Source organism: Camelus dromedarius, chromosome X, assembly GCF_036321535.1.
Source record: "Camelus dromedarius isolate mCamDro1 chromosome X, mCamDro1.pat, whole genome shotgun sequence".
NCBI classification, from domain to species: Eukaryota; Metazoa; Chordata; class Mammalia; order Artiodactyla; family Camelidae; genus Camelus; species Camelus dromedarius.
The window spans coordinates 529,109-554,377 of NC_087472.1; the positions used below are offsets into that span (position 1 = coordinate 529,109).

Consider the following 25,269-nt stretch of genomic DNA (forward strand, 5'->3'; position numbering starts at 1 on the left):
ACCCCCAGCCCACAGGCACCCCATGCCCCTTAGCCTGATTCACATTTTTTCCTCAGATACCTTAATTCCTTCTAACTTACCTCCTAACTGCCAAATCCAAGAGATACAGTTTAGCCTAAATGCATGCCATCCAGGAGAACTTTCTGCAGTTGTGCTGTCCAGTTTGTCTTTCAGCATTAGAACAGGTCATTATTTCTTCAGTTGAATATCATATGAGGCAGCCTGCTTGCATTCAGGGGCCACATTATATGAGAAATATGTATTTGTATACACTAGAGACACATTCTGAGAGGAGATGTTCACATTTATGAGACAGTCTGAAGGGACAACAGAATCACAGCCCCCAGTCCCTGGTGTGAAAGCAGAACAGCATCGTATTTGTAAGCATCATATTCTTTAATTTACTCTTGACTTAAAATTTCCCTGAAACAGAAACTACAGGCGCCAGTTAATAATAAAAAATTTTAAAAGGAGACTATATGTACAAGTGTTTCTAGAATAAAAGGCCTAAGATAGCCATTGCATTACAATAAAATTTTCCTCCAGCCTTCACTTATTCTATACCTTGTCCTAATAGAGTTTCCATCTAAGTCTGTTTGGTAAAAAGCGCATAGAAATGTATTAGCATATCAAAAATTGTTTATAATGATTCTAAGGAGTTTTGACTTCTAACTTCTAGAACAGAATGCTAGTTTGGGAAAATAAACTTTTTTAAAATGATTGGTTATAGAAAACTGCTTAATTGTATTTGTAATGGTGATAAATTAACTCACTACGACATTACTGCAGCAGTTCTGATTATGTCACTTCTTATACAGGGATCAAGCAGATCTTAGAATTAGGAACAAAACTATAGGCACATTTCTTCTTTTACTATGCACTTACAGGGACAACTTAAATCAGTGCCAAGTCTCATGAAGTTTATGAAATAGGGCTGCATTATTTAAATTACTTCCCTTTTTCTTTTGAAAACCATGTCCTATAGGTAAAATTTGGATAAGGTCATTGCATGCATATATGATGTAACTAAACTCTCTCTTTCCCCACCACCAAACCTACACTTCCTCCCCCATTTCCTGTTTTCACTTAACCAGGCAAAGCAGACGCTGATTCATAGAAATCTCAGTTCAGATACTGACTCTGTCACCTACTAAACCATCTGGTTTGGGACAAGGTATTTCAGTTCTGAGCCTCAGCTTAGTTTCTTCCCTTAAGAGCCACACTCAGGAAGTGTTTCAAGAAGCAGAGAGTGGTTGTAGTGCCAAATGCTACGTAATACAGAGACTTAAAATGTTTATTAGATTTCAACATGGGTGTCACTGATGATTTTAGCAAGATCCACTTCAACAGTGATGGGCTAGAAGCTAGACTAGCATTGGGTGAGGAGTATGGGTGAATGGTGAGAAAGTCTTTCAGTCTGGCTGTGAAAGAGAAGACGGACCTGAAGGGGTGGGACTTGGAACTGTGTTTTTCACTGTGTTCTCTTCAACATGGGATGTGTGAGCATGTTTGAAAGCTCTATGAAGGCAGAGATCTTGCTTCTCTCATTCACCGATTTATCTCTAGCACCTTGAAGACACGGTCTCTGTTGTAAGAGGGAAGGGGGAAGATGGGCACAGTGATAAGTAAAGGGAAATGGTGAAAATTCCTTTCTAAGTGACTCCTGTTTCCTCTATAAAGGAGGAAGCAGTGGCATCTACTGAAAGTGAAGGAGGAAGTAGGGAGCTCAGAGGTGTGGGGATAAGCAAAAAGCTGAGGAACTAGTTCAGATTGAGACAAAAATGATGTGAGACTAAATGCCTTGCATGATCTGAGACTGAAGCCCTGGAAATCCACAACAATCTATTCATCGTACACATCAGCTTGGCTGGGAGAGTTTTCCTTTAGTTCTGCCCATAGTTTTACTACCACAAACACTTTGAGATCTCAGTTGACAGACCTGCTGTATTCTTATTGTTAATCATTCGAATGTTGTCTGCCCTTCAACTCTAGATATGTAATTGTGCTCTGTGTTCTCAAAAGTTTTACTGATAAATACTTTGGCATCTTTCTTTGGTATTGTGATAAGCATGGGACAAAATGCCATATACAGTCATCCCTCAGGATTGTTCCCAGGACATGGCCCCCACCACCCTACAATACCAAAATCCACAGATGCTCAAGTCCATTATATAAAATGGCCAAGTACTGGCATATAACCTCTGCACATCCTCCTGTATGCTTTAAACTGTCTCTAGATTACTCATAATACCTGATGCAATGTCAATGCTGAGTAAATAGTTGTAAATACAACATAAATGCTATGTAAAGAGTTGCCAGCACACAGTAAATTCAAGTTTTGATTTTTGGAACTTTTTGGAATTTTTTTCCCAAATATTTCCAATCCATGGTTGGGTGGATCCATGGATACAGAGCCCACAGATATGAAAGGTCAACTGTACTTGACTTCACATGCTTCTACTAACAACTCTGTCACAGAGGAAACAATGGCACAGAGAAGTTAAAAGACCTTCTCAACAAGCAAGTGACCAAAACAAGATTCTAACACAGGCCTATTCACTAACAGAATCCAAAGCTAGGGTTCCCAACTCTCGTGCTATTACAACTCTCTGAACTTTCTATCTGCAGTTTAAAAAATTAACACTCTCAGAAGTGTCTTTCAGCAGAGCTTTTATTACATTTTCTGTTATTTGTTCCTTTTGCTTTCCAGGGTGAATTTAGGGGTAAAGGGGAATAGAGTCTGCAACTTACTCTCAGACACAGACACATATACACATACACACGTATGTACGAAGAAAACAATACAGCAAGTGTTACAAACTGTTACCATTTGGCAAATCTGGGGGAAGAGTATTCAGGAATTCTTTGTACTGTTTTATTAATAAGAGACTGTAAACATCAATTTTGTAAATTTCACCCTTCACACCTTTGCTTCTTCCAAATGGACTGTGGTATTCAGCATTCAGCAATTTTCAGTTTATAGTTTACTTATTTATGTATTTTTTGGTTAGCAACCAATTGTCAGGCTTTAGTCTTGATTTCCTGAATACTGTCAAAATGGAGTACTGAAATGTTATTTCTATTAAAAACAATCAATATGACATAAATCATTACTTTGAAAACTACAAAATAAGAATAAAGACATCTGTTTAAAGATAGTTACATTTTGATTTAAAATAAGCATAGCCCATGTAACAGCGAAGGAAAAATGATACTCATTTCTGAAAACAATAAACATTGCAACCACATGATACTTACCAACATGTGAAGGCCAAACAGTTATATGTGGGTGGGAATGATACCAGCCCACAACCCTCATGGGGCGGCCTGTCAGTTCAGCCAACCTGTGTGTCTGTCAAGGTATTTTCAACTTGTGGGAACAAAACCTGCAATGCTAGTAAGGGCTCAGAAAACATCTTGGAGTTTAAAATAAACCTATTACAATTTAATGTCAACAAAAGAATGAAAAAAGACCAATGCCCAGAATCTCCCAGACTTCCCATTTAAAGCCAAAGGTGTTTCTTTTTTTAAACATAGAATCCATCTGGTTTCCATTACTGTATAGAGTTATACCCTCTTAATCCAATTTAGCTAATACTTGATCACTCAAATACTTATCACTGTGCTACGTGAAAAGAAGTTTCTAAACCTTTGGAAGTCACATTATTAAGTAATCTATCCTCACTCTAGCCCATCCTCCTCTCATTCTTGAAAAAGTACAAGAGTTTAAAAATTCATTTGATTTCTCTCTGGCAGGCTGCCAAGGTCAATAATAGCAACCAAGTTGGTTTCAGAGACAAAATGAACAGTGACCCCCACTTGTCTAGAAATAGCCCCCCAAAGAATATGTGCCTCCTTTGTTCTAGAAATTAAAATCTACCATAACTATCTGAGACTGTAACTTGAGATAAAAACTCAACTGGAGATAAGCTGTCCCCTTCTGCAGCTGATTGATTCTCCCACAAGTTACTTACATTAAAACCCAATTACCCTTTCCATACAACTAAGTCTAACAATACTTTTTAAATAATGTTTTTTTTTTTAATTTTCAAATGCCAAGAGAAGTTACTTAACTTCTCTAGGCCTATTTCTTCAGCAGCAGCCTGGTGGGAATTCTGCTTCACGTATGGCTAGAGCTACACCTACATACCACCTCTGCCCCAGCAAGTCCACAATCTAGGAATTGATCCTGCAGATACACACACACATTGTGAAATGCAGTACGTAAAAGGTTACTTGCTGCAGCACTGTTAGAGTAAAAGGTTACAAATAACAGCACAGTCATAAGGATGAGGTGTTGCTGTATCTCTAACTGATGTGGACAATTCTCTACATACACTGTTATGTAATGTCATAAGCAATCATATATATTAGATACTTTTTTAAAAAGAAAATATTCATATATGTTTCTGTGTACACAGAATTCATCCATAAGGACACATGAAAACCTAACAACCCTGGTTATGTCCAGGGAGGGAAAGGGCGGGGAATTGGGGCATAGAGGTTGCAGAGAAATACTTATTTTGTACAACTTTTCATACCTTTTAAAGTCTGTACCATGCATATGTACTATTTTTTAAAGTTTCTTTTTAACTGACTACAAGACTTAATCCAAAAGAACAATAAATTATCAGAACCACTGATGCAAATTTAATTTGTTATAGCTGAGGTATGGGGTCACATCTGATCATTCTTCCGTTATATTTAACATGGAATCTTACATTCAGTTCTCAGTATTGCACTTTTTTGAGAGGCAGCCTCAAAAGAGAATCTCAAAAGGGCAGAGACTAAGATGGGGTTGGGGTACTAGGGAGGGTGTAGGGAGGAAGGAGGAGGTGACCCCCGTAGAGTTCATTGTCATAGGATTTGACCCCGGGATCTTTGGGCATTTAAGAGCAGGAATGTTAGAAATGTCTAGTTCTTCCAGTAAAAAGTCACTCAAAATGAGGAACAGAAATAAATTCTGATTAATGAAGCAGCTGGATCTAAGGGGGTAAACATGAAAACTGGGAAAGAGTCGCCAAGAAGAAAACCTGTGAAATCTCCTAAAGCAGCAAACAAAGGAAAGTGGGGCTTCCAGAGCACAGAAAACTGTCTCATCGACCAAGAAGGATATCTCTGCCTCTGTTGAGGCCGCTGACAGCTGCTCTGGAGAAATTTCCACTCGGTCCTTCCTCTTATCAGAACGTCGCAAGATGATGACAGAATGAATATGAACAATTCTGACGCTGTCGACCTAAAGGAAAATCCACAGAAATGTTTACTTCTGCTCCTCTCAAATAACAATTAGAGGACTGTGATGTATTACATTATCAGGTTCAAGTTTCCATGTTAGAAAACTGGCATTTTTCTCACAAATAATGGAATGTTTCAAATACATCCAACCTCAATATATACATTTTAAAACAAAAATATGAAGGATAATATTTAGATCAAGGAAGGACTTCCTGAATGATCAACTAATTGTTTGTTTCCAACTATGTGCAAAGCACTGTCACACAAAAGAATACAAGTCAGAGTGCTGACATTCCAAGTGTTCATAATGCTAACATCTGGTTGAGCAGCAAGTATCCCACATGAAACTACTCCAAAATAAATGCAGTTAATCAATGCTACAGGAATTAAGAGGAAAGGAGTCACTTAGACTAGAAAAAAATCTTCATAGAAACAGCAGATGAGTATATCTATTTCCTGATTGCTGTGTGTGTGTGTGTTTGTATGTGTACACATATAAACAGAATTTCTGTAGATACTAAATCAGTATGAGTGAGATGTTCGGGAGACAAGTTGGCCAACTGATTTAAATACACAACTTGAGGCAGAATGACTGACAGTAAGGCTAAGGAGGAAGGTTAGACTGAAAATATGCTTGACCGTGAAGTAATCATTCAGTGCTGGACTAAGTGTATGTCAGAGATGTAGAGAGAAGCAAGATGGCAGAGTAGTAGGATGCTCATAGCTCACCCTCTCCCACAGATACACCAAGACTCACATCCACAGACCCACTCAGCCAACCAGAGCACCTGCCAAACTCTGACAGAACATCGCCCTCTTTGAAAGACAAAGACGCCAAAAATCTGGTAGGAGAAAGGAAAAAAGAAAGAAGGAAAAGCAAAACAGTGCGGGACCGGTCCCGCGAGGAGGGAGCGGCAAAGGAGGAACAGCGCTCGTTCGCTGGGGCTCCCCTCTCCAACGGGACAGAGGGGGAGCCTCCAAGGCTTGGATCTGCCCAGAGCACACCTTGACCGACAGAACTGAGTTAAACATGCACTAAGGGTGCCCGCAACACCCAGCCTGAGACGCGAGCTGGCAGCTGGGGGCCGGGACAGGCCGCCCGAGCCGGGCAGAGGACTGGGGAGGCTGCGCTGAGGTGGACCCAGGGGACTGCAGGGGGCTGCGCGCCGTGGCTGGGAGGGGATACAGAGCAGAACAACCTCAGTCCCCTATAAATTGTGAAAAAAGCAAAGCAACACGGCTGGTGTGCCCTGGGGGGAGGGGCGCCATAGCCTTTGTCTCCTCAGACCTGCGCCGCCATTACCTCTGCTTCTCGCCAGAAGAGAGGCAGGCGCGGCCACAGCCACCGTCGCCTCCCAAGCACAGCGCCCAGGCTGGGGCAGGGCCGGGCCCTGAATCTGCACCCGGGGGCTCCGCGGCCTCCTGGGCAGGACTGAGACTTGTTTACAGCCCGAGGCAGATAGGATCTTTCTGCCCTGGCACCTCAGAGAACACGCGCTGCCAAGATAAACATGGAGCAGGGGCGGGGCGGTTCCGCGGTCTTCCCCAGCCCGCCTTTGGGGCGCCAGCCCGAGGCGGAGCGGGCAGCTGCACAGAGCAGTGGAGCGACTGGCACCGGGAAACGGCGGGCAGCCACCCGCTTTCCTGGCAGGAACGCAGCACCTGACCACAGCACCTGGGAGGGGGCACGACCCGCCCACCTGCCTCCCCCCCCCCCCACGCAGCATCTGACTGCAGCATCAGGAGGGGGGAGGGGGAGGGGGAGGGACCCGCCCGCCCACCAGATAAGAGCTCAGCATCCGACCGAGTGTTGGGAGGGGGCGCAATCTGCTAGCTGACAGCCACTGGGAGCAGCACAGAAGAGGGTGCCAACAGAGGGCCCCTGGAAACAGCAAGCTGAGTTCCCAAAACAGGGCAAAGACACAAAGACCTCTCAATTAAATCATTAAGAGCACATCGTCTCCAGGAGAACTAGATAACTGATACTCCTTAAGCCATAGTGCCAGCGAGATATGAGCAATATGAAGAAGCAGAGGAACCACTCCCAATTAAAAGAGCAAGAGAAATCCCCTGAAAGCATGATCCAGGAAATAGACATTGATGGCCTACTAGATCAAGATTTCAAAAAAGGAGTCATCAAAGTACTGAAGGAACTAAAAGAAATAGTGTTTAGAGATAAAAAAAAATATGTCAAAAATGACATAGAAGCTATAAAGAAGAACCAAGTAGAATTAGTAAACTCATTTGCTGAGATGAGAGCTGACCTAAAGGCTGTACAAAGCAGACTAGATAATGCAGAGGAACGAATAAGTGACCTAGAAGACAGGACAACAGAAAGCACCCAATCAGAACAGCTAAGAGAAAAACAAATAAAAGATAATGAAAACAATATAAGGGACCTATGGGACAATATAAAGCGTGCCAATCTATGCATAATAGGGGTTCCAGAAGGGGAAGAAAGATCAAAGGGAATTGAAAAGGTATTTGAAGAAATCATGACTGAAAACTTCCCAAACTTAAAGAAGGAATCAGATATCCAAGTACAGGAAGCTCAGAGGGTCCCAAACAGGAAGAACCCAAATAGACCCACACCAAGACATATCATAATCAAGATGGCCAGAGTCAAGGATAAATAAATGATCCTAAAGGCAGCAAGAGAAAAACAAAGAGTGAGTTACAAGGGAACTCCCACAAGGCTCTCAGCTGATGTCTCTACACAAACACTACAGGCCAGAAGGGAGTGGCAAGATATATTCAAAGTCCTGAATGAAAAAAAGATGCAGCCTAGGATATTCTATCCAGCAAGGCTATCCTTTAGAATAGAAGGAGAGATAAAGAATTTCACAGACAAGCAAAAACTAAGAGTTTAGCAACATTCAACCCATGCTAAAAGAAATACTGACAGGTCTACTCTAAATAGAAAAGCAGCAGGATGCTACAAAAATGAGAAACTCATAACTGGAAAGGAGATAACTGTCATGAATTCCAAATAGAGTAAACACAAAATTGTCAAAGAAGACATCTAAATCATTAAGAGTGGGAGATGGAAGCAAGGAAAGCCACTGTGGAAAACACTATGGAGATTCCTCAAAAGACTAGAAATAGACTTACCATATGACCCAGGAATCCCGCTCCTGGGCATATATCCAGAAGGAACCCTACTTCAGGATGACACCTGCACCCCAATGTTCATAGCAGCACTATGTACAATAGCCAAGACATGGAGATAGCCTAAATGTCCATCAACGGATGACTGGATAAAGAAGTGGTGGTATATTTATACAATGGAATACTATTCAGCCATAAAAAATGACAACATAACACCATTAGCAGCAACATGGATGTTCCTGGAGAATGTCATTCTAAGTGAAGTAAGCCAGAAAGAGAAAGAAAAATACCATATGAGATCGCTCATATGTGGAATCTAAAACAAAACATAAATACAAAACAAAGCATAAATACAAAACAGAAACACTCATAGACATAGAACACCAACTTGTGGTTGCCAAGGGGGTGGGGGGTGGGAAGGGACAGACTGGCATTTCAAAATGTAGAATAGATAAACAAGATTATACTGTATAGCACAGGGACATATATACAGGATCTTATGGTAGCTCATGGAGAAAAAAATGTGACAATGAATATATGTATGTTGATATTTAACTGAAAAATTGTGCTCTACACTGGAATTCGACACAACATTGTAAAATGACTATTACTCAATAAAAAAATGTAAAAAAAAGTGTATGTCAGAGATGGAAGAAACAGATTTGAGATTCATTAAGAAGGAAGAATTCACAAGATTTGGTAGCTTATGGACCATGGGTGATAGAGGACAGGAAATTGTCCAGCATGACTCTAAAGTTTCAAGGATGAAATTCAGTAGAACACAGGACTAGGTGTAGAAAGGATCAAGAAGGAAGGGAGATGAGTGTGTTTTCAGATGAGCTGAACTGAGATGAGAAGCTGTAAATAAAGGCAAGGAGTAGTGTGGGGAGAGGGAGCTGAGGTCCAGGGTGAGTCAAGGAGGGACTCACAGGTAGGATGCGGTACAGTAAGAGAAGCCGGGAAGGAAGACAGAGGAGTCAAAACCAGAACAATGACACGGTTCAAGAGTTTCAGGAGAAAAAATGGGGATGGCATTGCCAGATATTGCAGGCACAAGGGTGAAATCTGAGAGGAGGGTTTGAAGGAAGTTATAGATCTACACTGTGCAACCCAGCAGCCAGGAGGCACATGTGGCTACTAAGCTTGAACATGGTTCTCCTTCTAGCCTTTAAATTCCTTGCTCATCCTATAAAGAATAAAACATTCTCCCCTCTCATACAACTTTCCTTAGAATACACATGTATCTGCTAGAGCTTATGACATGTTCTGTTCTATTTGTTGACTTAACCTCCTCCTCTACTAGAACATAAGCTCCTTTAGAGCAGGAGACAAAGAGCTGATCTTTGACCAGAAACAATGAAAGCATAACGAGAATGGGGTGACATGTCAGAAAAGATCTGCCAACCGAGACGTCTATATTCAAAGAACATATCCTTCATAAATGAAGGCAAAATGAAGACATTTTCAGGTGCAAAAAATCAAGAGAATTCATTAGCAGCACAGAAATGCTACAGAGAGAAAGGAAGGGATGAGGAACACTGTCAAGGGTAAAATATGTGAGCAAATACAAAACAGTAATAACAATGTCATGTGGGGCTTAAACAAGAATTGAAATGCATGACAACAATAATCTAAAAGGTAGGAGGATGTAAAGCTCTGGTATTATTCAGGAAATGTTAAAACAGTCATTCATATTAGACTAACAAATCAAGAATGCATATTGTAATATGTAGGATAATGACTAAAAGGAAAATAAAAGAATGTTATAACTAATTAATGGAGGATTGAGGGGAATAATAAGATATATTTGATGAAATACTATAAATATGAAAATGATGAATATTTTGAAAAATAAAGTTACATCATTAAGATTGGCAATGTGTTTATCAGGAGTTGATGCCCAGGCTGAATGCTCTCTCTCTCTCTAGTCAGAGAGGTTTCACTGCCTAAGAGGAATGAGGAAAAGAAGTTCAGGATAGGATGGTGAGGCTGGCCCAGAAATAGATTTTTAAAAAATACAAGCATAAATAAAGGTCACAAAGAACTGAAGTGTTTGGGGAACAGACTGTTATGGTCATAGTCACACAAGAAATAAGGTACTCCAGCCTGGGTAGATGGGTCCCTACACTTTTCCAGTCTTGGAATTAAGGTACTAAAACTCAGTTCCTTTTGCTCCTCTGTCCTGGTACAGATCAAAGGTCAGCAGACTATGGCCTGCCCCACTTCCCTCAGGCCAGACCTGGCCACATTCATTCATTTGCTACACTGGCAAAGCTGAGGAACTGCCACAGACACTGGATGGCCCACAAGGCTAAAAATATCGACCGTCTGGCCCCTTACAGAAAGTCTGCATGCCCTGGCCTGGCTCTCCAGGGATCGCGGGCAGGTAACACGAACTTCCTATCACAGGGGATGTATGTTAATTCATAAAATATGTATTATCAAGTATGTACTACATGCGAAGCACTACATGAGGGCCTAAGTATAACAAGATACAGCAGTCACATCCAAGAAGAGAGACAAGTGAACATACATGCACTGAAGTAGATATGCTCAAGGAGATAGCCTATGGGTCACGGCAGGTTCCTTAAGGAGGCAGGTGGCACCTGGGTTGAACTGCAAAGGATAAGGAGTTAGCCAACCGTAGAAGGAGGGGGAAGCAGTCCAGGTATAATACCCAGCAGATACAAGCAGTGAAACAGCACAGTGTAATCTGGAAGCCAACATAATTTACCATGGTTAGAACCTGGATCCACGCAGACAAATGTACAGAGATAAACAGAAAGGAGATCATGAAAGGCCCTGAGTGCTTCAGTAATGAGACTTCATCCTGAAGGTAATAGGAAACCCTTTGAATTTTAAGCAGAGTTACATGAGACTTATGTTCTCAAAAGGTCACATCCTAAGCAGTCAGAAGACTAGAGGTGAGAGGGACTCATGGCAAGGAGGCTAGTGTAGAGGCTAATGCAGTGGTTGAGAAAGGAAGTGATGAGGACCTCAAATAAGGCAGCAGTAGTTGGGAAGAAGTGTTGGGAACAGACAAGAAAGCAATCCACATTAATGGTTCTGAATGGCAGGCAGTGGTTCCCAACTTGGCTGCACATTAGAGTCCCCTGGGGAGCTTTTCAAACTCCTGCCACACAGGTCTCACCCAGGACCAACTGAGTCAGGACCAGGAGTTTGTAGAGATTACTAGGGGATTCCAAGTTGCTGCCAGGTAGTAAGGGGACTACTATGGCAGGAAGAATGTTGGAGGAGCAGGTTTGAAGAAGAGGAAAGGTTAGCTTTGAACATCTTAGTTTAGGATGCCTGTGTCTAGCTACCCTTGGATATCCAGAGGGCAGTTGTGTATGAAGTTCTGGAGCTTGAGATAATTTATACTAAGCGGCATGTATAGAGCATTAACCACAACAAGCCAGAATGGCCAGCATTTATTGGCAACCTGCTATCAGTCAGGCATTGGAAAAGTGCTTTTCCTGTATTAACTTAATGAACTCTCCCAATCACCCAGTGAGGTTGGTACTGTTGTTATACCCATTCTACTGATGAATGTCTTACATACCTTACCCAAATCCAACTCTCCCCAAAATTCTGTGAAGTTTGTGGCTGTCATTATCCTTGTTTTACAGATAAAGACAGCAAAGCTCACTGATGTTAAGTAGCATGTCCAAAGTCACACGATAAGTATCAAAGAAATTATTTGAAGACAGATCTGTCTAACCTCAACGTCTGCTGCAGGTAAAGCCATAGGGAAGGTAATGTTGTCTAGGAAGACATTCTGGGAAGAGGAGGCCAAGACAGAAACTTTGAGAAGACCAACTTTAAAGCCATGGAAGAGAAGGAAGAGCCCATAAAGGATGGGAGGGAGAAGGGAGGAAAAGGCAGACACCGCAAAAAGAAAACATACAAAAATCCCATGAGACTTCAGAGTTGTAAGGACAAAGATGTAGTAATATAAACACCAAGGAATAATCCACTGCTGGAGCAGTGTGGATGTAGCTGGAGAGGTGGAACTAGAAACCAGACCTGGCGGGTTTCACTGGAGAAGGTAAAGAAGTAGTGATTGTATCTGATTCTTTTAAGAGGCCTGGCTCTTACAGGAAGGATATAAGAGTAGTTAAGTACAAGAAGATACAGCATTAAGAAGTTATTGTTCTTTCCCTTCTGCAAATGAGGGAAGCACAGCTGAATCCTAAGGGAAAAGAGCTGGGTAACAGGAAGAGGTTGAAGACTCAGAAGAGAGACAAGAGATTGGATGTGCAAGGTCCCTGAAGAAGCTGCAGAGGAGCTTCCTCTGGAGAGGAAGTGGACTTCTTTCCTTGATATGGGAAGAAGGGAGGCAAAGTGGTTAACACGGAGAAGTTTGTATCTAAAGGTAGTAAGTGGATGGAGTTGTTGCCAGATAGCTTTTATCAGCTCCACTGTCTGCTTGGCAGAAGAGGACATAATTTATTTTTATCATATTAAAAAAAGCCATAGGTCTGCGATACAATGGGGAAGCTAGAACATGCCAGAAAAGGTGGGGTGGGAGTACAGGCAGGAGAAAAGTCAAGGTGGGCTAAGAACTGCACTCCCCAAGTGCAAGTTTTCATCATGCAAAATTATAGCACACGTACCTTTTCAGCAACTGTGCGCATTTCAGTTCCAGTATATGTAAATTTGGGGTCACTCCTTTTGGGGATAAATTAGAAAAAAAAGGCAACTGAGGTTTGGAATATACAAAGGTATTACAGCAAAGTAACAGGACTAGCAGGTTTTGCAGTGAAACCTTAGCAGAGACAAAGGAAGAGGAGGGAAAGTAAACTGAGGCTAGAGCTGTGCTCATACACCTGTTAGATGCAGTATTAGACCCACGCATAAGTGGCTGAGTGCATGGTTTTCATGGACAAAACAACTCCTACGATTCTGGGTATTAAGGAGGTGGGTTTGACCAGTAGACACCATGCTAAGTTTTGAAGTTTAAATAAAGTTAACTCAAAGCTTTCACCACCTCAGGCATTCAAGACAGCAGGGATCTCTGAGATCACTGTAGAGTCCACCCGGAGGAGGCAGAAAGCCACTGACAGTTTGGATGGAGAAATGAATGAGGGGGGGGGTGTCTCTTAATATGCACATTATCTGTCACAAAGAGCTTTCACAGGTTCACTTATGATCTTGGTTCCCCTCACCATTTATTTCAGATAGGGTCATACATATTTCAACTGAAAATCGTCCTACTAGAAAGTAAGGTGGACACCAACCTTCAGGGTTGAGGCGGAAATCAAAATGTAGTATTGAGGGCGCTCCAGAGTTACAACGTTAACTTTAAATGCAACCCTTACAAAATATTGCCAAACTTGTGATAACTGAAGTTAACAATGGCATAGAGATGAAAAGATAGGAATAAACAAATATAATCTTACCTTGTGTCATCATTCAACTAGAGTGGGAAAGAGCAGAAAACATTATTGATCACATTAAGCATATCAGATGTACATGGATGCAGATTATATGAAAATTAGGTCATGCATTCCTGTACACCGGCATTGAAAGCCTGGAGAAATCCTACTTCGGACTGTCAACAAGTCAGCTCTATTTACTTATCGTCTTTTGCCCCTGTGCAACATTTAACGGAGCAGACTTTCGCGTCTTTGAACCCCATGCGTGTCTTCGGTTATTTGGTACCCTCAAAACGCTTCCTAGAGGGGAGAGTGGATGCACGCAAGGCTAGGGGCCCTAATAGTGGTCAGCTACTTCGTAATAAATTGATGTCCTCGTTATACTATAATGTCTGTCTGGTCTGACTTGCGGTTTTGGTCAATGGGGTGACAACTCCAGAACTAAAGAAAAGCCACAGACTTCAAGTGAAAAAGCAAGCCTCCCCCTACTCCCTGAGGCTTATGCGGATCGCTGGGGGCTTGCGGAAGCGTTAGACGACCAGAGGAAACGGGGCCCCAAACATAGTACCATTCAGAAGATATGTCCAAGGAGCTAAGCCAGGGGTGCTGTGGCCTCCGCAGCCCTGGGCACAGCCAGCACCCGACCCGGGGACGCGGGGGGACTGCTCGGCAGGGTTCCGGCCAGGCTGAGTGGCTTACTCACCTCCCCTATACACAGCCCCATCACCTCCTCCTTCTCTGTGCTCAGAGCGTGGTTGAGACAGACAAGGAAAGCATCCGACTCGAGATGAACCGCCTGCACCGCCTGCACCACCTGCACCGCCATCTTGGTCCGACTGTGCTCACGTCCGCTTCGGGCCCACTCGGGCCTGGCCAACCGGGTGCTCCGGCGCGCGGGTTCCGCGGGGGCGGGGCTTGGAGGCGAGAGGCGGGCACGCGGGGGCGGAGCTCGGCCGCGGGGGCGGGGCCGGCCCAGCGGCACCTGGGAAACGCCCGTGCCGGTTGGGGCAGGCGTGGCCGTCGGGGCGGAGGGCGGTGGCCGGCCGCGGTCGGGACGTCAGGCCGGGCGCAGGGGGCGGCGAGGAGGCGGTGCTCTCGGGCCGCAGGCGGACGTGGTCTGTAAGCAGCGCCCGGGCGGCCGGGCTGGCGCCTCCCGAGCGTCGGCGCCCATTTTGCCCGCCCGCTGAGAAGAGCCCTGCGCGGCCTACACGCTCCGGGGACCTCCCTCTGAGGCGGCATCGCCGCGCGCGCCGGCCTCTTTACCGAGGGGCCGCTCCTTTGAGATTCGGTCCGAAGTTCAGGTTTTGTTTTATTTTGTTTTGTTTCCAAGTTAGGGCCCCAGAATTTTGTACAACTCTCTTTCCTTGGACCACTTCCGGTTGCCGGCCCGTGCCGTACCACTTCGCTTCGGGTGACCTCGGCCCGAATGCCCCTCGGCTCGCCCCGGGCTCACGTCCCGATCCCGGCTTGAGTGGCCCGGGGTGGGTGACCTGAAGTTTTAGCCTCGCTGCTCTCGAGGCGGATTAATTAGCCCAAGAAACATTATATTCATGTGAGTAACCTCTTGGCAGAAACAGTGCTATACTGTATCTGAAAAGTATCACTCTTAAGCTTGCCTGCTGCTACTTTCTGTAAAGGCTTTTAGGTATCGATTTGTTGGAGACAGGGAAGGGGAATGGGGAACTTCAGTTTTTATTCAAGGTCGGATGTATCGCAGCAGAGATGCACAATACAAGTTTCCCTGACCGTCCCTGTCTCGATGATATCAGACATGGTGAAATTACGTGTAAAAGTAATTTTCTTTGGACGTATAACAAACGTGCAATAGGTGAAAGTACAGATCTTCCAACTCCCAAGGTTAGGAAGTACACGTGGATTTCAGGAATGATTCTAAATCGAAGGAAAATATATGGGCTGCATCCACAGCCCATCAGTTTATGGCTGTGTTGAATCTGCTTTTGTATGCCCTGTGTGGTTTTGAAGCCAGTACTGGAAAGGGAACGTGCCCACGGTGCTACCTGAAGAGGTGTTGATGCTTTGCTCTTTTCTCCCAAGTCAGTTCCAACCCAAGGCTCCCCATAAATAGTTCCACTGGATGTGGGCCCTATCTCTAATATTACACATGCCAGCAACCTTCATTTTGACCTAATGCTTAAGAACCACATTGTACATCCTTCCATGATTAATTTTGATAACGATGAACCGTGGGCAAAATTGCAAGTGTGTAATTACATTGGACCCATCTAACTTTTCTCTTAAGCTTCAGTTTTAGTTTTACATCATCTATTATTTTCAATTGCTGTGCGTGGCTAGTGTGCCCAGCCCTGATGGTGCTCTTATTATTATGTTTTGTGATGGTATGTTTTGCATTTATAAGCATTTTTAGTCACCTTCGAGAAGAAAAACACCTTTGTCTGTGGTTGGTGTTAGTCAGTTTCATATTCCAGACTGATATTTTCAAACTTTTATATTGCTCATGGCCACATTTTACAGCTCTAAACGTTTCATTGGAGTACAAGAAAAAGCCCTATTAACATTTATGGCAAGCTTATTATGTGCTAGACACTCTACTAAGCATTTATATATCTTGTATGTGTAAACTGCCCCAATTGGAATTACCCTCTGCAACTTCCTAGCTGTGTTACCTCATGCAAGTTACCTAACTTCTCTGTGCCTTACTTTCTCATCTTTAAGTGGGGGTTATAATAGCATCTATCTAATCGGGTGATTGTGTGAAGATTAAAAGGGTCAATATATATAAATCATATAGGAAGTGCTAAGAAAGTATTGACAATTATGATCAGTATGTTCTTTAATTCTCATTTTACATGTTAGAAAACTGAGGTGTACAGAGGTTAACTTGTCCGAGGTCACAGAACTAGTAAGTGGCAAAGTCAGCATTCATACACAGGCTGGGCTGACTTCAGGGCTTGCGTTCTTGGTAACTTCACTCATTGTAATTAGATGAGTTTATTAATTGACTTCAAATAAAATAAGTGTATTCAACTGATTAATGTTTAAAAACTGTTCAAACACCTGGAAATTAAACCAAATTATACTTTTTTAAGACACAAAATAATTCATTCTGTAAAGGAAAAATTACGGTTTTACTTAATCTACCTAGGGAGGCCCATCTGTGTTGTCTATCATCTATTTAAAACATAGTTTACAAAATGCCTCACTAAGATACAGTGTATCTCCACCAGTGTGGTCCCTGGCCGGTGGCATCAAGGTGGGAACAATCTCTTTTAGTGCATTCATGGGTAATAAAGCTACATAAAAACTTTTTTTAAATCTATTTGAATATGCAGCTGGTAGTATCCCTTGAGTTGAGTGGAACAGGTCTATGTTTTGTGTATTGTACTGCACCTTGTATCTAAGTTTATCTTGAGGTTTTAAGACGTTATCTTAGTCCAAGGGGTCCTGAATTTTGTGAACAAGTATCATATGCAGAAAAATGTTCTCTAGTCAAATAAATTTGGGAAGCGTTAAAATAAAGTTTCTTTACTGCATAACAAGATTCCCAAACTTATTTTGACCAAGGAAAAAGTTAGGACAAGTGTTCCAAGAGTCCGATTTAGGGAAATTGTGTTCCATTCATACAACCTGTGATTTGGTGGCTTTGCTCTTAATCCCTTGGCTGTTCTCTGATTCATGCTCATCTGGCAGCTTCTCAGGCCCTTGATCACTTCAGTCACCTTTCGCTAGGCCTTCCTGCCACCTCCAGGTGGTGGCATACAAGTCTGGGGTTGTGTGCAGAGGTTTGCTCCTGCCCAGCATGTTGTCCTCTGGGTCACAGCAGCACATCATGCCACCTTTCTTCTAAGAATATTTTGTAGTGACTCACAGGCCTCTTGGTTGTGATTCACACTAATTCAGACCATCATCTCCAATGTGTTTGCCCGCTATTGCACTGGAATTATTTCCTTTTAATGTCAGTGTAACCAGTAAAAATTTGCTTTTCATTCAAAACAAATTTAAATGTCAGTGTTTTAGTTGTGGCTGGAACCTATCTGTGATGTTGAAATGGTCCTTAGACCCTAACACTTGATTTCTACTTTAAAGGAGGGAGGGTGTGGCACACTTTGTTGTTGTTGTTGTTGTACTCAAAATCCAGACTTTAATATATTTTATTTTGACATTGGTATTTACTAGGTTTTTGTTTGTACCCTCTCTGAAGCCTTAGGGAGGAGAGGCAGAACAATTGTATCTGCTAAATGGGAAAAAAAATGGCTTTGAAAAAATAATATATCGCTATCCAATACACCTAGAGAATTGATCTCTACCCGTGTCTATGTGGCCTTTGTCCGTCTACCCTCTCTACTCACCATACACACCCATCCACTCACAGGAACCCTGTTTGACTAGTACTGTATTAGTCCTTTTATTGACGGGCTTCTAATACTGTATTTGGGGGTGGGGTGGGGACAGGACTTGTGAAATAAGCAGAGCAAAATGCAAGGCACTTTACAATTAGAGGTCAAAATATGAATTTTAGTTGAGACAAACGCTACAGTAGTCATAAAAGGCAAGTTGTTTTCATAGAGAAGGCAGGCACCTGCACTCTATTGTCATAGTTCTGAGATAAGCACAGGGGCCTGGGGAGCCAGGATATGGAGCTAAAATGAACTGGTATTGGGGGAAAGTTTGTCTTAAATACAGTGGCAGTGGTGCTGGCTGGAATTGGTGACAGATGGGATGTAGCAACTGAAGAGGAAGAAGTCCACAGTAACTCCTCATAAGTTTTGAGTCTGCAGGATCAGGAGAGGTTGTGTGGCCACTGAGAGAAACAATGTTAAGGAAAAACAACAAAGTAGTCAGATTGTTGTTCCTGAAAAGAGGGCTTGTTTACCTCCATTAGTTTTCTGGCACCATGCTATGTTCTGGCATCTTGTTTGCTCTTAACAATCTCACTTTGAGAATTTAACAACCTCCTCAGCTGTATGGCAGTTCCTCTTCTACCTGATGGCCACCTAATGTGAATGGAAGGCCTTGGTTTTGTGGAGCAGGTCCCCCAGTGCTTTATCTGGGCTCTCTGAAGCACAGAAATCTAGTGAAACCATGCCTTGATGCTGTGAGCTGGGTCCAGACGATTCATTCCTGTAAAATGCAGGTCAAGTTATTGTGAGGCCCTGAAATGAGATCCAGGACTGGGCAGGGGGTTCTTACGGGGTTAGAGCCGAGGCTGCATTATGGGAAGAGTTTGCCCAGAAGGTGTGCTTCCTTTACACCTGTCAAAGGGTGCAGGGGCTTTTCTGGCCTTCTGACTTAGGAAAACAGAATTTAAACCGACACCTCTATGGAAAAATGAGCTCCTGTGACATCCTGAAGCAGTATTACAATGACACAGTCCAGGACCCAGAGGGATAACTATCATTTGATCTCACTCAGCTCTGAACTGTCATGAGCCCCAGATGTCTCTTGCAACTGAGAAATTCCATGATGCTACCTTAAATACTTTCCCTAAAATGAAAACCCCTTTCTGGAAATGCCCAGCCGCTGTAAGTAACCTTTCTAAGTAAACTGATAAATAGGTCATTTGCCCTTAAAATGAGCTTTTCTTTTCAGTTTAGAAAGCCATGCACATGATTACGTGATTTGACCATCACAGTCTTACCTCTTAAAATGGAAACTGCTTGGAAGGGGCTTTTACCTGGGGAATGTGGCATGCATGTGTCTGTGACACTGCTTTCCTGCCCAAATAAGCGTGCCCTTCAGCACACTCCTGTGCGTATTCCGTTGCCGGCTGCATTTTCAGATGCTGCTTCGTGAATGTAAAGACTAAGACCAGTGCCCCACTCCTGTAGTGCTAGTCCTCCATTTCCACAGTCCTCCTCACCTAAGAGAATTCTTGAGTGCTTCACAGTCACCAGCATTACCCGAGGCTCTGCCTGAGTGTCACTTCAGTGTCTTGCAGGAAGCTTCAGATATCCTCAGTTCTATTTAGGCTGTGCCAGTAGACATATACGAGGTTTGGTTCTAGTTGGTGGTTGCTAGTTCCAGGTCACCTTGCTCCTTGGTGAGTTCATTGAAACACAAAAAGTCACACCTGTGTCCTGTGCGCGGGTGCTGCAGGCTTAGGTGGAGAAAAGCAGGGCTAGAATTGGAATCCAAAGCCCAGAATGGCAGGAGAGGATGTGGGGGCTCCACCCGATCACCTCTGGGTTCACCAAGAGGGTATCTACCGCGACGAATACCAGCGCACGTGGGTGGCCGTCGTGGAAGAGGTAACTGTTTACATTTTGTTTATTTCTTTATTGATTTTGCTTTCAAGAAACTTGGTTTCTAACCAGTCTCAATATCCTGAAGTCTTTGGTTTTATTCTTGATCATTTCTTTCCATTAGGAGACGAGTTTCCTAAGGGCACGAGTTCAGCAAGTTCAGGTTCCTTTAGGTGACGCAGCCAGGCCAAGTCACCTTCTTACCTCCCAGCTACCTCTCATGTGGCAACTCTACCCCGAGGAGCGCTACATGGATAACAACTCTCGCTTGTGGCAGATCCAGCATCATTTAATGGTACACATGTTGCTTAATAACTTTCCATTGCATTGGGACTCTTATAACAGAGTACTCTATAAACTTTTCTTTTTCTGACAGGTCAGGGGAGTACAGGAGCTGTTGCTTAAGCTTTTGCCTGATGATTAATCTGGTAAGTGTTTCTGTCTCTCCCCTGTCCCCACCCTCCCTTCTTTTTCACACTATTCGGCTGTGGTGATTTTAATGATCTATTTTTTTTCCAGGTGCTGGGATGCTAGGAAGATATGCTCCTCTGTTCTGTTCAGTACATGGCAATCACTTCATCCACTACCACAGTGCACCCACCTGTGGGCCTGGGGGGAGGGAGTGGGTTGAAAAACTGCTCAAGAACACAGAAGTTTAGGAAGGGTCATGAAGAACACAGCAAGTGGAACTGCAGAGGAAGGGTTATGCAGGCAGAAAGCAAGTCAACAAAAGTACTTAGTTAGGATACGTACCTTGAAATTGACTCCTTTGGAAATTGCCATAGAACCTTTAATGGACATCATCAGCTGGAACTGGGATCTGATGAATCCCACAAAAGTCAGCACCTGCTGCAGAACAGATGCCCTGATCACCAAGGACTTGGTACTGATTTAGAGAGAAGAGAGCAGCTCCTAGCAGCATCAACATCTATTTGTCGCTTATTTGCCCTGCAGCAATTCACCTGCCTTTCCTTCTCCCATCCTGTAAATATCCTAGGTTTTGCTCCAGTGTTTCCCATCCCAGTACTGACCTAACTTGGATCTACTGAGAACTTAGGGGGCTCTGAAAAAAAAAAAAAAAAGGTTATTTGCAGTAATGAAGTTAGCTCCAAAGGCTCCTGGGCCTTTTTCCTTTCTGAAATATCTTCAAATTATTAGACGTTGCTGGTCAAAATCGTGGGCACTTTGAAATTCATTCTCTGGTTACAAATATTTTAAATAAGTTGGTTTCTGTAAGAGCTCCGGAAAACATTTTAGCTGCCTAACTAGCGCCTTTCTCAGGAATAATAACACCAAGTATTGCTGATTCCTAGAAAAGCATTTACTACCTAATTACTACAAGAATTTCCTGAAGTAAAATAATCTTAGCAGTTTATATACATTAACAGTAAGGTTTTGCTTTCTAAAAGTCTTGAGGATAATAGCTAGCATGTCTTGAGTCCTTACTGCCTTCCAGGCACTGTTCTATGCACTTTATATACTTTATCACATTTAATCTTTCCATCAATGCTTTCAGGTAGGTATGCTCCCCATTTTACACATGAGTAATAAGGAAAAAGGCTCAAGGGTGGTTTACAATGATCAAGATGACTTGAATTCAAGGGTTTTTTCCCCATGTAAAGCTATTTATATCTTCCAAGTCAAATGGAATATTATAAAATACAGTTGATTTATCCTATGAATGGGAAGAGTATTTTTTAGTGTAATTGTTTTGCAGCAATTGTATGAACAGACTGCTTGTCTCAGAAGAAAATTCCATCTAGAGGGGGCTTTGAAGTCTTTATGTACAGAAGACAAAGTAAAAATTATTTTTCTCATTTTAGTTTTCTGGATATGCTGCAGAAGGATCCGTGCCAGAAACAAGCCTGTGAAATACAGAAATGTTTACAAGGTAGTACGTTAAATGCTTTTTTTAAAAAATATTTTTCCACTTTGTGAACTAACTACAAGAGACCAATTGTTCTTTTTGTCAGCAAACTATATTAACTCCTCTCAGAATGTAGTATTTCTGCAATTAACTCACCCTGAAGATTTTCCTAACTATATCATTAGAGATGCAGAAAATAAGAAGTGATATGATCTAAGATTGGGGTTTGCAATCTTGGTTGTACATTTAAAATCACCTGGAGAGCTTTAAAAACTTGCCTAGAACAATTAAATCAGACTCTCTAGGGATGGGGTCTGGGCAGGAATCAGTCAAAAAAAGCTAACCAGGTGATTTTAATACACAGCCAGAGTCGAGAATTACTAAGCTGAGCAAAGTCCTTTTTTTTAAAAAAAAAAAAAAAAGACTCATTTTAAATGGGTTGGTTATACTTCACTGTGGCTGACAACCCACTTTTTAAAAGCAATCAGGTTAGAGGGTGAAAATACAATTGGAATTCACGCTCCCAAAGTCAGCAACTAACTCTTAAAGGCAAAAGCAAATTTCAGCTAAAGCACACTTGATGTGATTTGTCCATTTGTTGTTAAGTTTGACCAAATGCTAGAAGATTTTACTTTTTTAAACCTGTGAGTTATTACTAGCAGAGCAACTAGAAAAAGCTGCAAGGCTATCTGAATTTGAAAACTGACTTTTTAAATAATTTTCCAATTATTAAAGTAATAGAGATGGATGCCCATGAAAATATAGAAAGATGGGTGGGAAAAATGTCCAGAATTCACCCAAAGACTCACCACCAAGAAAACCTCTGTTTGTATATTTCCTTTGACTTTTCACTTTCATTCTTGGACTTTTTATGATGTAAGCAATATTTTCTAAAATCTTTTAAAGTGTTCATGTATAATAATAATGCCATTTTATTCATCCTTTTCTTCCCTTCCTCCAAATTTAAGAAAAAGGAAAAAGGTTTTTCACAATTTCTTCTCCCAAGGAAATTCTTACCTGATTCTGATTCTTACCTGATTTGAATTAGAAACAAGAATCAAGTTAGAGCTGGTTCCACCCCCTTGCTAGTGTGGAAGGATTGAGGGCTGGATGGACTAAGAGTACTCCCGAGGTGACAAGCACAGTTTTAAGGGCTTCAAACAATATTAAGTCATTTAATCCTTTCATCCATAAGGTAGGTACTGCTATGACCCATTTTATAGATAGGGAAAGCAACACAGAAGTCATGTAACTTGTCCAAGATCACACAACTAGTAAGGGGCACAGTGACAGTTTGAACCCTAAATCTGGACTTACACACCCAAACATACTCTCTTTCTAGTCAGAATTCTTTCCTATCCTGGGCTAACATGCATGCCCCCTACTTTAGTACCAGGGGACTCAGATCAACTGCAGCTGATATAAAACCTTTAGGCCAAGTGCTTCTTGACCCAGGGTCTGTGTATAGCAGGGATCTGCAAATATTTTATGTAAAAGACCAAACAGCAATTACTTTAAGGCTTTGGAGGACAGGAAGTCTTTTGGGGGTGGTGTGTTTACAATCTTTTACAAAAACCATTCTTAGCTCAGCTGTAAAAAAAAGAGGGGAGGTTAAAAACCACTGCTCATATATATGTATAACTGAATCGCTATGCTGTACACCAGAAGTCAACACAAGTCAACTATAGTTCAATTAAAAAAAAGAATAAAGCCACTGCCCAATACACAATACTACATATAAAATAAATAACAAGTTTCTACTGTATGGCACAGGGAACTAGATTGAATATCTTAAAATAAACCATAATGGAAAAGAATCTGAAAAAGATACTATATATAAATGAATCAGTATGCTTGTGCACCTGAAATTAACACAGCATTGTAAATCAACAACACTTCAACTTAAAAAAAAAACCACTGCCCTAGAAAAAGGCACATAAGTACTCATCTTTAAAGAAAAGGAAATTATATGTAAAAATACCTTTCAACCACTTTGTAAATCATACTTTTCTTCCTCATTAGCCTGTTGACAGGTCTCTAAATGAGAAACAATTCACTGGTCTTGGGGACATGCTGTTTCTCCCAGGTCTGTAGATCTAGACCTCCTGGTGCCCAAGTCCTGTGAGATGGTGACTAGGGTCTGCCTGTCTGTTTTGCAGCCAACAACTACATGGAATCCAAGTGCCAGGCTGTCATCCAAGAACTGCGTAAGTGTTGTGCTCGGTATCCCAAGGGAAGATCTCCCGTCTGCTCAGGATTTGAGAAGGAAGAGGAAGAAAAGCTGACGCTGAAGTCCACATCCAAGTAAAGTTCTGCTGAGAAGTCAGACGCTGCTCCGCACTTCCACCATGCGGGTTTTATTTGTCCTCCTGACTCTTTCTTCAGGTCAGGTAGCAGCAAATAAATATCAAATGAAAACGTCAACTATAAAAGTTAACGAATATGTCATCTATGCAGAACAAATACAAATATATTAAACAACTATGTAGAATGTAATAAAACTGAGCTGCTAAAATAAACCTTTTAAGTGAAAAAATTTGGTTTGGTACTTGTGGTATTTTGACTTAAAATATGTATTTGGTCTTTGTCTCGTTCCTGGCAGAGCTCCTGAAACCCTTGGAATGTCCTAAGTGATAAGTGCAATAAAGGTATCTTTTGTCACCTTAATGAGATGACTGGAAAGCGCCCAGGTACCTTTGGATGGGGGCTGGTTGTCAGGGGAACCAACTGTGGGATTTTGAGGGTTGGAACTTTCAGTTCCCGCCCCCACCCCAACCCTGACCTCAAGGAGGAAGGGGGGCAGGGGCTGGAGAAGACTGAGTTTTGTCGCCAATGATTTCATCAGCCATGACTGTCGTCAAAAATCACAGTAAGAGAAAACCAATGAATCATGGAAGAAATAATTAGTGAATGTTTATTGTGCCCACACCAAAAAGAGTGTGCACACCAGGAGCACTCCAAAACAGGCCCAGGCCCAGGGCTATGCTGGTATACAGCAGCGTATATAGCACGGAGGCAGTGGCTGTTTATTCTTCCAAGTGATTGGTTATATTAGAATTGTCTTAGAAGGTAGGGAACTGGTTACAGGTTACCTCCTAACAGCCTTGGGAAACAGTTTTTGTTTTGCTTATGATTTCCAAAGGCATAAGGAAGAAATGACCCAGGTTAGTCTTGCAAAATAAGCTAAATTAAGCCTAAACTGGCTTTGTCTGCTCAGGGAATCTTCAAGACTGGTCTCAATTTTTTATTTTAATGCTGTAATGAAGCATCCATAAAACCCAAAACGATGGGGTTCAGAGAGCTTCTGGGTTGGGGCACTAGAATGCATCCATGTGCTGAGAGGGGGACACACCCCTGTTCCAGGGGAACAGCTTACTCTCTGTACCTCATCTGGCTGTTGTTCATCTGTATCCTTTAGAATGTCCTTTATAATAAACTGGTAAGTGTTTAAGTGAATGTT

General features: G+C 42.3%; 3 protein-coding genes across 8 annotated transcripts in view; 2 read left to right on the top strand and 1 right to left on the bottom strand.

Annotated features, from left to right (window-relative positions):
* Positions 1–14,618, bottom strand: part of BRCC3 (BRCA1/BRCA2-containing complex subunit 3) — a 54,232-nt gene extending 39,614 nt beyond the window's left edge. Inside the window, exons 1-5 of the mRNA XM_010989262.3 lie at positions 14,425–14,618; positions 13,746–13,762; positions 12,960–13,014; positions 5,117–5,236; positions 3,259–3,346 (exon numbers count right to left, since the gene is read on the bottom strand). Of these exons, the coding sequence (XP_010987564.1) occupies positions 3,259–3,346; positions 5,117–5,236; positions 12,960–13,014; positions 13,746–13,762; positions 14,425–14,547 (403 nt within the window). The 5' untranslated portion in view covers positions 14,548–14,618. The remainder of the gene's footprint in view (positions 1–3,258; positions 3,347–5,116; positions 5,237–12,959; positions 13,015–13,745; positions 13,763–14,424) is intronic.
* A 518-nt stretch (positions 14,619–15,136) lies between these two features.
* CMC4 (C-X9-C motif containing 4) lies at positions 15,137–24,345 on the top strand. Of its 5 annotated transcripts, none has more exons than XM_031446374.2 (3): positions 15,137–15,273; positions 21,766–21,833; positions 23,969–24,345. In XM_031446374.2, the coding sequence occupies exons 2-3, from the start codon at positions 21,776–21,778 to the stop codon at positions 24,115–24,117; spliced, it is 207 nt and encodes a 68-aa protein (XP_031302234.1). In that variant the 5' UTR covers positions 15,137–15,273; positions 21,766–21,775; the 3' UTR covers positions 24,118–24,345. The 5 variants fall into 5 exon arrangements, with proteins under 5 accessions (XP_031302234.1, XP_031302236.1, XP_031302237.1 ...); XM_031446376.2 differs by lacking the exon at positions 15,137–15,273 and adding an exon at positions 20,111–20,237; XM_031446377.2 differs by lacking the exon at positions 15,137–15,273 and adding an exon at positions 20,691–20,825.
* On the top strand, positions 15,189–21,035 carry MTCP1 (mature T cell proliferation 1). 2 transcript variants are annotated; one of them, XM_010989266.3, is made up of 5 exons: positions 15,189–15,273; positions 19,797–19,948; positions 20,067–20,237; positions 20,319–20,370; positions 20,462–21,035. In XM_010989266.3, the coding sequence occupies exons 2-4, from the start codon at positions 19,844–19,846 to the stop codon at positions 20,364–20,366; spliced, it is 324 nt and encodes a 107-aa protein (XP_010987568.1). In that variant the 5' UTR covers positions 15,189–15,273; positions 19,797–19,843; the 3' UTR covers positions 20,367–20,370; positions 20,462–21,035. The 2 variants fall into 2 exon arrangements, with proteins under 2 accessions (XP_010987568.1, XP_064339007.1); XM_064482937.1 differs by lacking the exon at positions 15,189–15,273 and having other exon boundaries at positions 15,284–19,948.
* Positions 24,346–25,269: the final 924 nt, after the last annotated feature.